The sequence below is a fragment of the Oncorhynchus mykiss genome, chromosome 16, assembly GCF_057628025.1.
Source record: "Oncorhynchus mykiss isolate SJ-2025 chromosome 16, ASM5762802v1, whole genome shotgun sequence".
Classification (NCBI taxonomy): domain Eukaryota; kingdom Metazoa; phylum Chordata; class Actinopteri; order Salmoniformes; family Salmonidae; genus Oncorhynchus; species Oncorhynchus mykiss.
This window is the reverse complement of record NC_143037.1, coordinates 44,230,779-44,247,054: the sequence shown is the minus strand read 5'-3', so window position 1 is coordinate 44,247,054 and position 16,276 is coordinate 44,230,779. Positions and strand designations below refer to the sequence as shown.

At 39.5% G+C, this 16,276-nt stretch overlaps 3 protein-coding genes across 14 annotated transcripts in view; all 3 read right to left on the bottom strand.

The window, feature by feature from the left end:
* Positions 1–16,276, bottom strand: part of LOC110491998 (homeobox protein Hox-C3a) — a 71,846-nt gene that overhangs the window by 22,908 nt on the left and 32,662 nt on the right. For 3 of the 12 annotated variants that reach the window (XM_090202818.1, XM_090202817.1, XM_021565924.3), the window contains exon 2: positions 2,776–2,824. The exons of 6 other annotated variants lie outside the window; for them this stretch is intronic. The gene's annotated coding sequence lies outside the window, so the exon portion shown is untranslated. Of the gene's footprint in view, positions 1–2,775; positions 2,825–5,730; positions 5,998–16,276 lie in introns of those variants that run through there. 3 more of the 12 variants (XM_021565923.3, XM_021565926.3, XM_090202821.1) reach the window with 3 other exon arrangements.
* hoxc5a (homeobox C5a) lies at positions 6,475–9,943 on the bottom strand. Its single transcript, XM_021565932.3, has 2 exons — positions 9,267–9,943; positions 6,475–8,274 (listed from the first exon to the last, which is right to left on the bottom strand). The coding sequence occupies exons 1-2, from the start codon at positions 9,760–9,762 to the stop codon at positions 8,057–8,059; spliced, it is 714 nt and encodes a 237-aa protein (XP_021421607.1). The 5' UTR covers positions 9,763–9,943; the 3' UTR covers positions 6,475–8,056.
* Positions 10,920–13,048, bottom strand: hoxc6a (homeobox C6a). The gene is made up of 2 exons (XM_021565930.3): positions 12,499–13,048; positions 10,920–12,002 (listed from the first exon to the last, which is right to left on the bottom strand). Exons 1-2 carry the CDS (start codon positions 12,905–12,907, stop codon positions 11,695–11,697), a joined length of 717 nt encoding a protein of 238 aa, XP_021421605.1. The 5' UTR covers positions 12,908–13,048; the 3' UTR covers positions 10,920–11,694.

The window sequence follows — 16,276 nt, the reverse complement described above, 5'->3', positions numbered from 1 at the left end:
GCTATTCGTGCCCTATTATTCATCCTAACACGTGATACAACGCAGCTATAACCTACTGAATAGAAGCGACAGTTGAAGCAGACGATTATCTTGACAGACGTGGGATTTCAGTAGCCCATGTATTCCTGTAGAGACGTACTTGCGATTGTAATATATTAACACAAATTCGGTTCTACAGGGTACATATAGACAACTAATGAGTATTTTCCATTGTAGCATGAAAAGAAAAAATCGAACTGCCAGAATTCTGTTAGGTGAAAATCTGTCAATGAAATATCTGCAGTAGCTATTTTCTCTCTCTCTCTCTCTCTCTCTCTCTCTCTCTCTCACACACACACACACACACACGCGCGCGCGCGCGCGAAAAGAGTAGTCTGCCTTTGAGGTTAGTCGCTCCTCTAAACTATGAATATTCAGCCACAAACACGGTGCACGGTGGGTAGCCTGCAAAGCGCCGGCGTGACAGCACAGATGAAAAATAAGTTTCTATTGTCCCCAACGATTTCTTGTGCTCGCCTGCCTCGCTATTACCATACTGACCGCTCGGTAACCTCTCTGGCTGCCATCCTAGAAGTTAATGAGAAGACGGAGATGAAAAATGTATCGTGCATGGTGTGAGTGTGACCTGTTTCAAGAATCTAATAGTCTACTAAAATGGTGAATAGGTATATTCAACCGAATAGCCTGGAAAACGCCAATTTAATCTTCACGTTTTTATTGATGCACAATTAAAAGATGAACATGTTCAGATGACTTGTGAACAAGATCATGTTATAGATATAATATAATATCATACATTGAATGGAATGGAATAGAATAGGTAACCATTTAGGATAGACAAGAGAAGAAGAAAACATACACACTTTCTTGCTCATCTAAAATTAGCATCTGCAAATCTCGGCATATGATTAAGCAATAATATAATCATTATAATGTACGACGCAACGCAGAGTGCTTTGACACATATCACAAACCCCCGAAGAGCCTTATTGCTATTATAAACTGCTTACCAACACAATTAGAGCAGTAAAAATACATGTTTTGCCATACCCATGGTATACGGTCTGATTTACCAGCTTTCAGCCAATCAGCATTTAGGGTTCGACCCACTCAGTTTATAATTAGAGTTTTCGCACTACCCCTACCACCCGCCCCCGCCTTCACAGGCCCGTGCACGCCCCCAGGTCCCATCTCACCCCAGCTCCAGTGTTGTGGACGCTTTTTAATATTCGTTAGACAGCCTGACCTGCGTTTCACCCCTCACGTTTGACTTCCAATAGTTCACTGCCAAGGATTATTGATGGGCGAAAAGCAATGAATTCTTTCTCCCCACAAATAGATTTCAGATCTCTCCCCTAGTTCAATAACTAGTTATAATGTAGAACTACAGAAAAATGAGGCCCTTAGGCAAACTCATTTGATGTTTCATTTGTTCATGGGAAAAAAGGTGAACCTTTCTTTTCCGTCACATGAACACCTTGCAGCATGTTCTCTTTCACAAACATAGGCTGCACACTGTAACAGAAAACTGTAAATGATACTGTAATTGTGGCTATTATCAACAGTAATATATTCTGAAACGTTTTACTGCAGCATACTGTCAATTATGGTGCATTGTGGGTAAATGTTGTAGGTGGGGAAAGAATTGCTGTATTTCGAATAGCACTCTAATTCCACCCCACAGAATACAGTATGCCATACCGTATCTTTGGAGCACTAAAAACCCTTTGACCACTAGTGTGGTTGTATGGTAATGTAGTTTCTGTCTCATTTACAAATTTTGAGGCGTGCATTGTAGGAGGCCATATTTGTTGCACCCATGAGTGAGAATGCGGTACCAATTGAACTCCAATGTGGTTATAGGGCCCCAGAGGCAGTCAGTCTTAAACCTCAAATGGTTGAGCATTTTGCCATGTCATTTTGATCCGGTTTTCCATGCAGTTGCTGCCAGTTTAGAAACCGTTGTTAAAGGCCTCTAGAAGTGTACGTAATATAAAAACCCAAATATGAATTAGTCTTACTATAACGTGTAAACACTTTACTTAGCAGCCAACCTGCTTGTACCAATCCCTTGTTATTACAGTAAAATACTGTGAAATACGATCTCCTCCCCTCAATTAATTTCATTCATCCATTCACTCATTCTTTCAGTCATTCATTTCGATTACGGTAGCATTTTCTTTTTTACAGTATACTACGGTACATTTACGGCAATGTACTGTGTGTCCTTACACAGTACTTGCTTTGATACTTTGTTTATATTACAGTAGGTGTGCTGTAATATTACATACAGCATTGTACTTTCCACCTAGATGCCTGTAAACTACTGTCAAATTCATAATAACCCTTTTTATAGTGTATCTATCTATCTGTAACACACGATATGCATGCAACACAAATTCTGTAGGCTACAACATTGATAGTAGGATAACATGAGATTCGTTGTTATTTCACTGAATGATTGTTATAAATAGATATATTTCAGAAAATTAGAACCCAACATGTGTGAAATAATCTTTGTGATGTTTATATAGTGTAATAACGAGTAATTGTTGTAGAATGGAATGTGTGTCCATAGGCCTAGTTTAAACGAATTTCTTAGCATGAAAGCAAATAGCATCTTTTTGCTAATATCACCTCGCCCAGTGCATTTCACTGGCTATTATCATTTCACTGGCTATTATCAGGGAACACTGCCCTCTCTGTTGGCTCTGCAGGAAGGGACCGAATGGGGCAGGTAGCCTATTGTTTGTGCAAAAATAATAAACAACTTACCGATACTGTACATATCCCCTTCATTCTGTATCGGTCCTCATTTCGTTGTCTGCAAAATAAAATATACAAAAAAAGATAATGAGCGGGATGAGCGGGATGAGATACTAGAGTTCAAACTCCCGATTGGCGCGGTGGCACTGCATTTCAGCGCTAGAGGCGTCACTACAGACCCTGGTTCGATTCCAGGCTGTGTCACAACCGGCCGTGATGGGGAGTCCCATTAGGCAGCGCACAATTGGCCCAGCGTCGTTAGGGTTTGACCGGGGTAGGCCGTCATTGTAAGTAAGAATTTGGTCTTAACTGGCTTGCCTAGCTAAATAAAAAACCTGTAAAAGTATATATATTATTTCATCCCAAATTATTCGGAATGGTTTTAATAACTGCCCTAAAAAAGTGTATGATGTCCTGAAAAACAACACGGACGGTCAAGATAGTATTTTGTAGTGTATTTTCAAATTTCATTACTAAAAAACACAATGGACATTTTCGTTTAGAAATGATCTTTTGTCGCAATAAAAAAAGAGGGAATTATCTAATAAATTATCAGGTTTGAAAAGGCTAAAATACTGTGAATTACAATATTTTTATGTCATAGAAAAGCAATCGATACCAATTAAGTCATATGTCCCCTTTTTCTAACGACAATTTCTCTTCTCTCTGAAATCTCCCTGAAATGTCCAATATATATGTGGCCTAAGCCACATAGGCTTAGGCTACAACTTTCCCCATTAATAACAACAATGTTAGTGTTCTTGACTTTGCATTGCTTGTTGTATCCTTTTCTCTCCATTGCCACTTTATCCTCCCAACCCCTTCTCCCACATCCCCCTCCTTCCAGTTAATTTCTAATTGAGGTGAGGTGTCCCAGAAAAAGCTATAACAAGTGTGTGATCTTCTAGAATTGGGGCCGAGGAGAGACATTAAGGACAGGTCGGTTTGGGGTCGTTAAACTGGATTTATACATTTGGCATTTCCTTGGGCAAAAGTTATATTTATAGAAATCCCTCGACTTCGATTCAGACCATGCTGATTAATGTTCAATTGTCAAAAGATTTTGTCACCGTATTGGGTATATTCAAGCCTGAAGCAGAAACGAATTTGACTGTACATCATAAAACTTGCAATCTCTACAACTGGAATTCGGACCCTTTGTTGAAAAAGGGTCCGTTTTTTTTCTGTTTCGCATCTGTCTTACATTGGGCAGTTTTTGGCACTGAAATGAACACACTAAGAAATCCAATTAATGGCATAGGCCTGCATGCTCAATTGTGTTTAATTCAATCTCATAATGAAACAAATTAATTTCATAAAGTGAGACTCATGTAATGTGAAAATATTACAATATAACAAACCATTAAGTTAAGTACGCAAACAAATACAAAATCATAATACAGTTTTCTGTTCATCGAGACATATTTGTTGTTTTCTGGAGGTGGGTTCCTCGAAAAAAAAAAATGAGGCACGTTCTCAATGCCTCACAACTCTTATATTATCTCAACTTGACAGTGGTTTTCTTATTGGATGAGTAGTTGCCAATCACTGTGATACCATAGATGGAATACAGTCAACCGGAACCGGAACAGTAAAGAATAACTGAGTTTAAGAACAGTGAAGAACTTAACTCCATTCCAATGAATATAATGCAGGTGAATCCCCTCTTTAACATCCTTATGCGCTATATGGAGGTGGAGCATGTTAAATAGCACCCCCTATTGGCTTCCCCTCTCTTCATCTAACAGGAATTATTGGGAAAATACTCAACATGAACCCATCAACTCACTGCATCATCAGGGCCCAGAGTTCCTCCTTGACCTGTCTGTGAACTGACCAGGAAATACTCTGGGCCATAATTACAAGCTACAACATGGGGCCCAGATTTCATTGGCAGGTCACACGAACATGAAAAACTCAAGGCAGCAGAGGATCTTACCAATATCAACCACACAACTTTCCCAAGTAAATAGTGATGGATACAATATTACAATTGGGACTAAACTTGTTGCTCTGCTACATCCAGTTTGGCTTCAGAAACGTTTCCAACACCTTTCACTACCTAATCCATTCATCAACTACAAAAACAAACATAAAATCACAAACATGCATTGATTAAGGGATGGATGATGTTTATCCACTGAACTTCTAACGTCACAGGCATCAACTGGGCTGCCCTGCAAAGATATTAAAGACAGATGAAGCATTGAGCAGGGACGATGATGACACACTCTTCAGTCTCTGAGTCATCAGTATGATTGCTTCAGCAGTACCTCCTTCCCTATCCCAACCAAGCCAAACCTGCAAGGCGGGTTGTTATATTTATTCAAGTAGCAACGAGTTATTTATGCATATGACCAAGCTCTGGAACCTGACTGCAATGGTTTGGATAGCAGCTGTTGCCTATGTATAGGCTTTTGACATCAACACACACACACACACACACGCACGCACACGCACACACACACACACACACACACACACCTACAGAGTCTGACAACTATGTAACATATTATAGCATAAAGCATCTGACCATTGTGCAGCAAAGTGGAGTTGGCCTTTATCTAAAGAAGTATATACTCCGTTCTGTATAAAGGTGCATGCCTAATGAATAAGAGTAGCATAAGTAGAACACACTCAAGTGAAGCTGGAACAGATCTCTCTTTCAAACTCTACTCCCATAGCTTCATTTTGCCAGTGGTAAAGGGGAACATGCATGGATGACACACGTTTGTAATATATTGGAATACATTTAGCCTCTAAGGACCAACAAACAGCAAACAGAGTCAGATATATAAAATAACGATTGAGTGTACAAATTACAAGGGATGAAAATCACAACCATTTTAAAACAAATCCCGTTGCGTCGGGAAACATCAAGCAAACCCAACCACAGCACCAAATACAAACGAAACGCTATAGTTTGACACAACATGCTGGAAAGTACAAATATTGTAAACTTACTGGAGCGTTTAAGGATCCATTTGTGACTGAGAGAGCACAGCACCACCATTACAGGCAGACTAGTCCGGGCCAAGGTAATCCACACTAACTGCCACACAGCCCTTTCTTCCTCGGATAAGAGGAGCCAGCAGCTGCGATTCCGGACAGTTAAGATTATATATGATGTGTATATATCGAGGGTTTGTCAGCTCTTCCAGGCCATAAAACCCACTTTAATGGCACCACGTGCTCCGTATGCACCATTCACAGGCCCCGCTAGAGGCAATTGGCATAAATAACCTTCCAAACTTTAAAATACTAAAAGAAAGAGATACCATAAAGGGGAATTTGATAGCCCTACATAGGCTAACGTAGCACGGTTAGGCCCGACAGTGCCATTGAGAAAGCAGCCCATGCTCTGTTGCATTTATAGACCTAGTAGTAAAAAGGCTACCTGTCTGCGAGGTGAGTGAAAATTATATATTTTTTCATTTGAGACGATATTTGCGACAGGACATGGCATCTGAACAATTGTTGTCCCTGTTAACCTGATTGTTTTGGTTAAGCCATTTAATTAAGCTATTGTTAAAATTATAGTTCCACGTGCCACTAGGCCAGCAGTGGGTCAAATTCAGGTCAATGCATTTTTTTGTTTCAATTTATGGTTTTGTCTATATACACAGCCTGCAGCTCCAATATAGCTTACAATCTTGACCCACGTGATTAAATGAACATCTACTCAAAGCACAAGAGATAAAGACATTAAGTCAACCGTTTATTATTTTTCCACTTTGAACAAAAATGTCCATTCATTATAGTCCACATAATAATTCACATTTCCTGTTGCTGCAGGACTATTTTCATGCGGTAGCAAACTAGGCTCAAATTAAGATCCTACATTTCATAACCATAGCTTTTACATTTGATCCAGAATGCCCTAGAAACATCAACATATGTAGGTCGTCAGCCTCTATAGAGAAGAAAGTTAGTCTGCATTTCAACCCATGAGAATTTAGTAGCAGCTGGCTATGTGCCTTTATATCCTGTTAAAACATGGACCATTTCCCTATCTGTGGTGGAAAGGTGGAAACCTAGTAATAACGTTTTATTGGGACCTTCAATTTTTATGTGCATGCGTTTGTCTGACAGGGATACTGTAAATTATTGAAATAGACGGTGCGGGGACTCGAATCTGTTTTTCAATACCAAGTGTGCCTACACATGTAAGGATTTAAAAAAAAGCGACACGAATGTGCTGGTATATGGTTTGGGAAGTTTATTCAAAAGGTCTCTCAACACCTGTAAGCGTTTTGATTGAATCACAAGCTTTAACATACCATGAATATACAATAGGTCTTGTAGCTATTTAGATAATCCAATATGTAGCCTACACTGTTGATATCTCAGTTTTGGAAAATGTTAGTGTTAGGGTATATTTGTACTTCTATAGTTCTAAAGAATCATCCAAAGTCTTGATATTACATAGAGACTATAAAGAGACGACATGTACAACACATTTCCATGTCTGTTGACAACTCTGGACATTGATTACAGTGAACAATAAGATACAAAATCAGTAAGAATCTGAAATTGGAGAAACGCATGTCGATGGTTCTTCAGTTGAAGGGTATGGACATGGACATCTCAGGCCTATTGGTATGGGTGATGTCCTCAAATACCATCACGAAACTCTTAAATATTTGGTTGGACATAAAACAAGCAGATCCCTGACCCTGCTGGTCTATGCGTGTAGACAATCTATTTGCTATTGAAAAAGTCAACCGTCTGTTTCTAACGTCTGTTTTTCTTATTCGTGTGTAAGACTCTGGCCAAATATGAATTTTAAAACATTTAGAAAAATCAAATATTTTCGTGATAAAGTCTCCTCGTTCTCATTGGTACCCCTCAGTAGGCTTATCAGTCATTTACATGATCATAATTATTATCTCAATGCTAAGGGTATAGGCTATAGAATGTTTATTTGGTGTCTATTCCATTTTTGAATGTAACATGAAAGAGGGAGTGGCCTTATAGTCCACAGCTCTCCCTAATTCTTCCAAAGGTCCTGACACAATCTTTACATTAAGACAACACATTACTTTATTATTATATATATATTTTTAATCTTAAATGTTGTACAACCATTAAGCAAAGAATACAAGTCCACATATAAAGTGCCAAACACGAAATATGCAAATAATGTAATAGTCCATAACACATAATAGGGTCTGATTCTGAACACGGACTTCACGTTTCAAATCATGATCTCTCTCTCTCTCTATTTAGGGTAGGCTTAGGCCCTACTTCTTTTAGCTGTTCGTCTCCAGATCAGTCATAAACTCCATGTTTATATTGAATCCTTTGATTTCAGTTTCGAATCCTTCTTCCACTTCATACGTCGATTCTGGAACCAAATTTTAATTTGCCTCTCGTTCAGACAGAGGGTATTGGCGATCTCAATACGCCTGCGACGGGCGAGGTAACGGTTGAAATGGAACTCTTTCTCCAACTCCAGAGTCTGGTAGCGGGTGTAACTGGTTCGAGAGCGTTTACCGTCAGATGATTCTGAAGTGGCATTAGAGAAAAACAAATAGGTGTTAGCCTACATTTGAAGTAAAAAATCCAGAGCTGTCGAACATGATATACATCTTATACTTTAAAAAAATAATATGGCTCGAGGTCAAACGGTTTGGATGACCTGAGAATGAAGACTCCTGTGAGTTACAGAATGCAAAACCATTCAAATAATGAACAAATGGTAAAATGGCCTTGTGACTAAATCCCCAAACGTGAAACGATTTAAATTCAGGTTAAATTCGTTGTTTTTTTTTTTACTAAATAATGGAATTGAAATCAAGGGATAACATCTATGGGATGACAACCAATTTTATTCTAATTATTTTTCATTGAAAGCAAAAACTTTTATATTCTGGCACTTGTTCATTTCAAATACCTCTTGGCAAAATAAATTGTTGCCCTAGTTGAGGGAAAAACAGATCATTGTTACAAGAACACTTGCAGAACTATAATTTAAGTCTTTAACACCACACTAAATGCAGTGCTAATATTTAGTGGCTAAATCCCAATGGACAGCTAGTGGATGTTGGACATGGCAACATGAATGCCTTTCCGCAGTTATATCTGGAGCTTTCCAGGGTGAAAAGTTCACACGGAGGTCAGGACACTGGTTTCCCCCCGAGAGTTCAACTAGCCTATACTCTCATTTTAGACTAAAATAACCTGTTTGGAAACGAAAAGTGCTTTCAGCCCAACAGAACTCACATTAATACTCGTTCATCGTTTTCTTCAATTGTTTGTTTCTCTTATCCAATTATGCAGCAATCAATCTAACCGCAGATCATCTCTTCACAGTAACAGAACAGGTTTACGAGCAATAGATGCCTTTGTCAAAATTTATGACCGCCAGTTTTATTATTTCCTGCGTTTGGCCAATAAAACTCAAGAGGAAAAACTGTGAATGGACAAAAGCAGGATAGCAGGCGTGAGAGTGAGTGAGGGAAGTAGTAGGCTATATACATGTTTACAAATAAGTTTACCGTGGATCATGTGTAGTTTTGTCATCCAGGGAAAAATCTGCGGTTGCTGATGATTGTCTTGGTGCTTCTTCGAATGGATTTGATGTTTTACAGGTTGCATAGTTTCGACTTTGATCGCGCTTTCTTCGGTCGTAGTTCTGGGGTTTTCGACCACCTCCATTTGCATTTCATTCCCTTTGCTCAGTATACCGTCACTGAGGCAGTTCTGCACGGAGTTCCGGGAGCTCAAGGCTGAGTATGACTGTGGTCGTGTTGGAGATTGAGTGTCCGTTTTGCCTCGCAGGCTAGAGTTCATCTCTTCTCGTTTTAGAGAGTTTACAGTGGCATCAGAGGAGGTGAATGTTCCGTTGAAATCACGAAGACCTCCGTTATAGGCATAATTAGCTTGATCGAAGTCAGAGAGAGAGCCATAACTGCCTAAACTATTCATGGCGCTACAGGAGGATGCCTCGTGCGTTTGCTGCTTAAAAATGGAATTTGCTACATAGGAACTCATCTTATACGAAAAACCAAACACACAAAAACGGTGCAGAAGAGATACATGAAGTAAAAACTGCAATAGCCTATAGCCTAAATATTTTATCTGGGAGTAGCCTGGGCTAGATATTTGGCTCTTGTATTGTTGTTTTTATTGGTTATTGCTTTTCCTATGAAGCTCTTTGGAAGTTCAAGGGGTATCTTTCCTAACAAAAAAAATAAGCACGATTTATAGGTGGGGGAATGGTATTTTTTTCTTGATTCGACGCGCACTGCCCAAATATGGGGCATCTGAATAGGATCACGTGCTGATGTTGGCCAGTCATACATTGGCTTGATACCCCGGGGGTATATTGATGAATAGGAGGAACGTGTCCGGTAAACTTTGTGCTGTGGGCTGTTGGGGACCTTGTGGGGTCTTTGTGAGGAAAAGGGCGAGACTCTAAGACAAGAGCGTCATCTGGTGTCTGATATAGGGCAGGCCAGGGCGGTCATCTCATCTATGCCCCCTCCATAATGCCCATGCCTTGCTGCATCATATAGCATACCACCCTCTGTTGAGGGTGGGTGCGGGGTGCCCCATAGAGGCACTATGAAGAGCAACACTGATCGAGCAATGACGTGATTGTTAAGCAATAAAAACGTAAAATGCTCTATAGTAGGCTATAATAGTAATAGTAATAATAATAATAACAATAAATTAACTGTTTGCTATTCGAGGAGCCATTATTATATTTAGGTTTGTCTTAATTTGGTTTAAATGTAGTTTTATAGTCATCCCAGGAGTCCATATAGGTCCACGTGCCCAAAGTGTCTATATGAAAATGTATTGCGCAGAATAAAAGCCGATAGCCTAAATGTTTTACCAGCTATCAGCTTTTATAGCACAATATCATATTTTCCTGGCTTATGGTCACGGTTATTTTGGTATGCCAAATTGGTTTCAGTTGCAACTTCATTTGGAAATTGGATAGGCTATATGACTAAAAAACAATACGGGTGCTTTCTTAAACCGTAATATGTCAAGTAACAGGTTATTCATACATGAGATACCTTGACGAATGACCAATCAAACACACAACTTGTGCAAAAGACTCTGGATTATATTGATATGACGTAAAGTCACCCGGGTGTCCACTTAGTCTATTGTGGATTTACATACCACACGGACGGAACTGTTTTGAAAACATTTTATTCAATGATACACAAAACATAAATTCACAACCTTAAACAACGTGATTGATTCCTCTTGTATCATTTCTCCCTTTTTATTAGGTAGTCTTGGGTAACCATAAACGGTTATTATGCCAAAAAGTGGTAAGTGCAACGTTAAGAGAACATCCGTTTAAGCAGCATAATGCACACAAAGCCCTCACAGAGTATATATGGGAATACATAGAATATATACAGGCATATCTACAATTTAGGTAGTGTAGTTCACCCCGTGAGAGCTTTCAGGATATTTTGCAGGAGTCATATTGCGATGGGATTCATGGGAATGTGAAGATTCAAGTACATTAACACAAACGAAATAAGTATGCCTGAGCATTTCCTTCACATTTGGAATGCTTATGCCCTATTGTGTTTGTAAACCATCCCCAACACTGACCTATGTGAATTGACTGAAGTAATCCGAAAGATATATTTTACAGTGTAAATGGGGCAATTCTGGAGGGAAATGGTGAATGTTTCACATTTCACAACACAAATAGCATGACTATGACAAAGGACATTATGCCACCAGAAGTAAACAGCTATCAGTTAACTATATGCTTTTTCCAGCCTAAAATGATCCGAATGGCAGAATATTGCATGTTTTTACGCGCGCGAAGGCTACGAGTTTGTGAGAGAGAGGGACAAATAGCAGAATAATATCATGCAAGGGGAGTTTGTAGTCTTTGAATGGCTAGGTAGTTTAGTGGAGTTTCATGATTTCGTTTTAAAATGTCTTTCATTCTTTCTCTTTCTTTTCCTCCTCTTTCTCCTCTTCCACGCCGTCTCGTTCCTTCTCCGCCGTGGCCCCTGTCGATTCACTTCCCGTCACCGTCGACGTCAGGCTGCTCTCTTTCTTCCATTTCATGCGACGATTCTGGAACCAAATTTTGATCTGACGTTCTGTCAAACAAAGGGCGTTTGCTATTTCGATACGTCTACGTCTGGTTAGATAGCGGTTGAAATGGAACTCCTTCTCTAGTTCCAGTGTTTGGTAACGGGAGTATATCTGGCGTCCTCTGCGTCTGTCTGACCCATACCCAACTCCTGTGCAAAGAAAATAAATCATAATGTACTGGATTACATTTCTATGTCAAGCCATTATGTGAATTGTTCTGACATAAATTGATGCAATTACCATAATCTAGATTAGACATCATGACAAAGGTACTGACAATGTGATGGGAGCAATTCATGTAGAAAATAGCCTATCTCTGGTCAGGGTAGAAACGCATATGGCATGCAGTAAAATAAACACGATTCTCCAAACCATGCATGAGACTTAATCTGCATGTCCAATATCTGTTTGTAAAATATACGTAGCCTATGCAAATTGTTTAAACTAAATGTATAATAGTTAAATATATCATCGTTATTTTGGGAAACTGTTGGAATAGTTACGCACACTCAGAAAAGAGGCCTTCTACAGGGCGAGACGATACAATGATGTTTTATGGGGCCATAAAAACGAAGATGCTCTGTTGCTAAGATATATCGTGAAACTGGCTCATTTACTTAATTTATTTGTTGTAGTAAAACTCACCGCTGTGAGAGTTCATTCGCTGCATCCACGGGTATATCTGGACGTTAGCTTTCTGCTCCTGCGATCCACCTCTGGCTTGATCCAAACTGTACTCCTGAGCAATGTGGTTTTGTGCATTGAGTCCCATGCTTGTTGTTTGTCTGCAACTGGCAAGACCTCCATCCTTGTCTTGAAGAAACACATTAGATCCATGATACTCATAGGATGCTCGGCTCGGCCCAAAAACAACATTGTCTTGGGGAGAATAGAAAGGATTTGCGTATATCCGATTCTGGGTCACAGCAGCCCCATACGACGAAAAATGTCTCACTGTGTCATAAGTGGTGGAATTTAGTGGCACGCTTGGCAAAACATCTTGACCACCGGATAAATGGCAGGAGAGTGACGGGTTTGCGAAATACGAATTCATACCTTGCCTGCAACCCTTCTTCTTCAACTCTCCGCACTTCTTAATCAGTCTTTTTTTCTCCACTTTCCCCTCTCAGTAGCTCCCCCTTTCCCTTTCCCTTATTCTGGATATGTTGCTAGCTGCTCACACACCTTTGCAAAACCTTCCTTTCACCCTTTCGCTGCTTGTATAAATAGACGGTTGCTTGAGGTTTCAATATTATTAATTTCCAATCTCCGGTAAGACTCACAAACCCGAGTGTTATAGCTGATCGCTTAGCTCCAGAGAGAGGCAATATGACAATGTCAGCTGACCATTCTCCACCAATTGAGAGCAAGGAAACTGTAGCTTTTAGCTAACCAGCTATAGCTCTAAAAATGCAGCCAGAAAACGAATGCATTAAGTTAGTGGGGCATAGCAACGCATGCATTAAGTTAGTTGGACATTCCACACTGAGCAAGAAAACAAGACAATATAAATATATAAGCGACGTGTATATGTCTGCAATATCAAACTGCTGTCCAGAAACAGAATAATCCCGTCACTGAATTGGCATTTTAGTTTTTTTTAATGTAAGTTTATAAATGGGATAAATAAATTGATACCTCTACATATGTTTTACCTGCTTATGTGGCATGGCGTGTGTGTGTGTGCGTGTGAGTGCACGTGTGTGTGTGTAACACACTTACACACAAGGACAATGTAGTTCGCACGCACGTATTTGAAAATTGTGAAAGCCAATAAAGAGTACAATGTAATATGTAAGATAATGTATCGTTTGTCCTCGCCACTGTGTACATATTCAGTGTAGGTTGTATCCAAATAAGATGTTTATGTAGTGGTAGCGCTCTCATAAAGCTCGCGTGCTCTGTTGGTTCTTGTGTTTTTGCTGGGCAAGAATTTTTCACATTCTTTCCATGTTTTACATCGTGTATGAATTAGCATTACATGACTTGAAGGTAATTATCGTGCCTTGGCTCTTAACGGGTAATTCCGATTGCTAGGGGGAAGGGCGGTGGTGATAAGAATGCGTTTAGGGTCTCTTCTGTGAAGGGCAATAAAACCAAGTGAAGTTTCTCAGCTCACCAACAAATAACTCTGTGTATAGCCTACATAACGATACATCCTGAGCCTCTGAAACGAATGCGTTGGATTGTAAACGCAAGAAGAATAACAGCAATCAACCGTGAGTAGAAACCCAGCAATCAACCGTGAGTAGAGAATTGATCAGGCTACGTCAGAGGATATGTATCCACAAAGCACTGTTATTGAGATGGTAGGCGATATCTTTACGGATACAATCACATCTTAGAAATGTAGAGTTAGGTATAACTTACATATATATATGTTTAGTGCCAAATTGCGTTAAATATAAGTTATGTGAGTTGGCTTCACAAAATTATTACATCGATTAATGGTAGTAATGGAATTTTAGTGTCGACGGTATGCTGTACATCGTACACAGAGGTGGATATTTTAAAATAGCCCAGTGCTTTAGCTATAGATCTATAATTGTGTGTTATGAGGGCCTGGGACATATGCTCGTGCGTGAGTCAGCTGTGGAAACGATAAGGAATCCTATTGTCTAAAATGACTGACAAGAGTAATTTATCAATGAATGGCAACCTGGATAAAAAAAAGTGGGCTCCTTTCTATAAGGTAGGCTACTCAATTTGAGGTACAAACCCGACAAAACTGTTATTCCAAAAATGAATATTCCACATTGAATCCTTTTGTTCTCCATGTGTGGAAAAACTCAGTCAACAATAGCCTACTGCAAACCCTTTTACCACTATCTTCAGCTTTAACACACAGCTGCATGTAAATCCATTCAGATTGATTCATTTGATTGTTCAAACAACCGTCAAGCTATTCGATAACAACACGTTGGTTAGAGAACGATATTAGCTAAAGATCTGATTTTTTCTCTCTCAATAATCTATAGTAACGACGTCTAGTATTGAAAACAATGACATAATTCACATGATTGAAACCACAAATGTAGGACATACGTATGTATTTGACAAGGGGATGTCTACGCGTAGGCCTATGCAGTCTACAATAAAACGAATCTTTAACTTGCACATAGTAGGTCTATTTTGCTGGGCTTCTGTTGTCGGTTCTAAAACAGGCAATAAAAGCTAGAACGGAAAGAAAGACGAGGACGTCTGTTGTGCAATAAAGGCTTCCCACTGGATTGACCGCCGTTGGTTTACATCCGCAGACTGACAAAAATGACACAAATAGGAAAACCAAATAGGAAAACCCCCCAAAAATCTGTAGGCCTCATTGTAAACATTATTACATGTGTGTTATGGTGTTAACCATTTGACAACATTGAAGTCAGTAGAAAGTGCGTCATAACTCTCAGAAACTAGGTATATAGGCCCGTGCCTATGTCCTTCACTTGAAATGTTCTATGTAGTGCAGATGCTTTCCTTATGCTCACAACATTGCATTTCACCAGCCTACATAAATTGTATCCCCATTCTGCGAATAGAATTACGATTCTCCTCCGACACTCAACTAAGACAAAAATAAGTATGGGTTTCTAGCACTTGATGAGAACCATATAGCCGAGCGCGCTTCTGAAATCAGCAATATTCATAACGTATCACCATCACGTACTTCAACGTGTTGTCAACTGTGACGGATGGGATGACTGAGAGCGAACCACAGTGACTATTTGACTATACGCTATGTGCTCTCTTTGGTATTTCACGTTTTATACCTCTCTGTAGGCTACAACATCTTAGTTTTATCCCTTATTCGACATGGTTGTTTATAAAGCCACTATGATTATTTGTACTTTCAGATCATGGAGTTTGTGGTAGTTCCATTGCATAATTCACAAGAGCTGTTGGTATGCGGTATAGTGATGTGAGCTGGGAGAAAGAGCTGTAGGCATTAAGTGTTTTGGCAGCCCTCAAGACAAATGACGTGGATTCATCTCAGCTTTTGAAGCAGAGAGGAAAGAGACCGTTTGGCCCGTAATTATTTTATTTCTTTGAAGAAGAACATCTGCACTGTTGCACTTTATTACTACCCCTATTGCGTGTAGCTAACTATAATACTACTACGACGACTACTATTACTACTGCTACTACTACTAACAATAATACTATTTTTGACCAAACACGATATTATTATTATTATTATTATTATTATTATCAGGAGTTGTAGAAATTCCAGAACAATCCAATTAGGCCTAATAATGGTAGCCTAGCCCATCACTGCACTGGGTTGAATTATAATTAGTGTACATCTGAAGCTGTAACAACATAGGCTAACACATAATATCGAGGCTACATTAGCCTACACTGTTCAGTTTGCCACGTTTAACAATTTGAAGCAGAGATGAACATGTGTCGATCATGTGGGCCGGGAAGC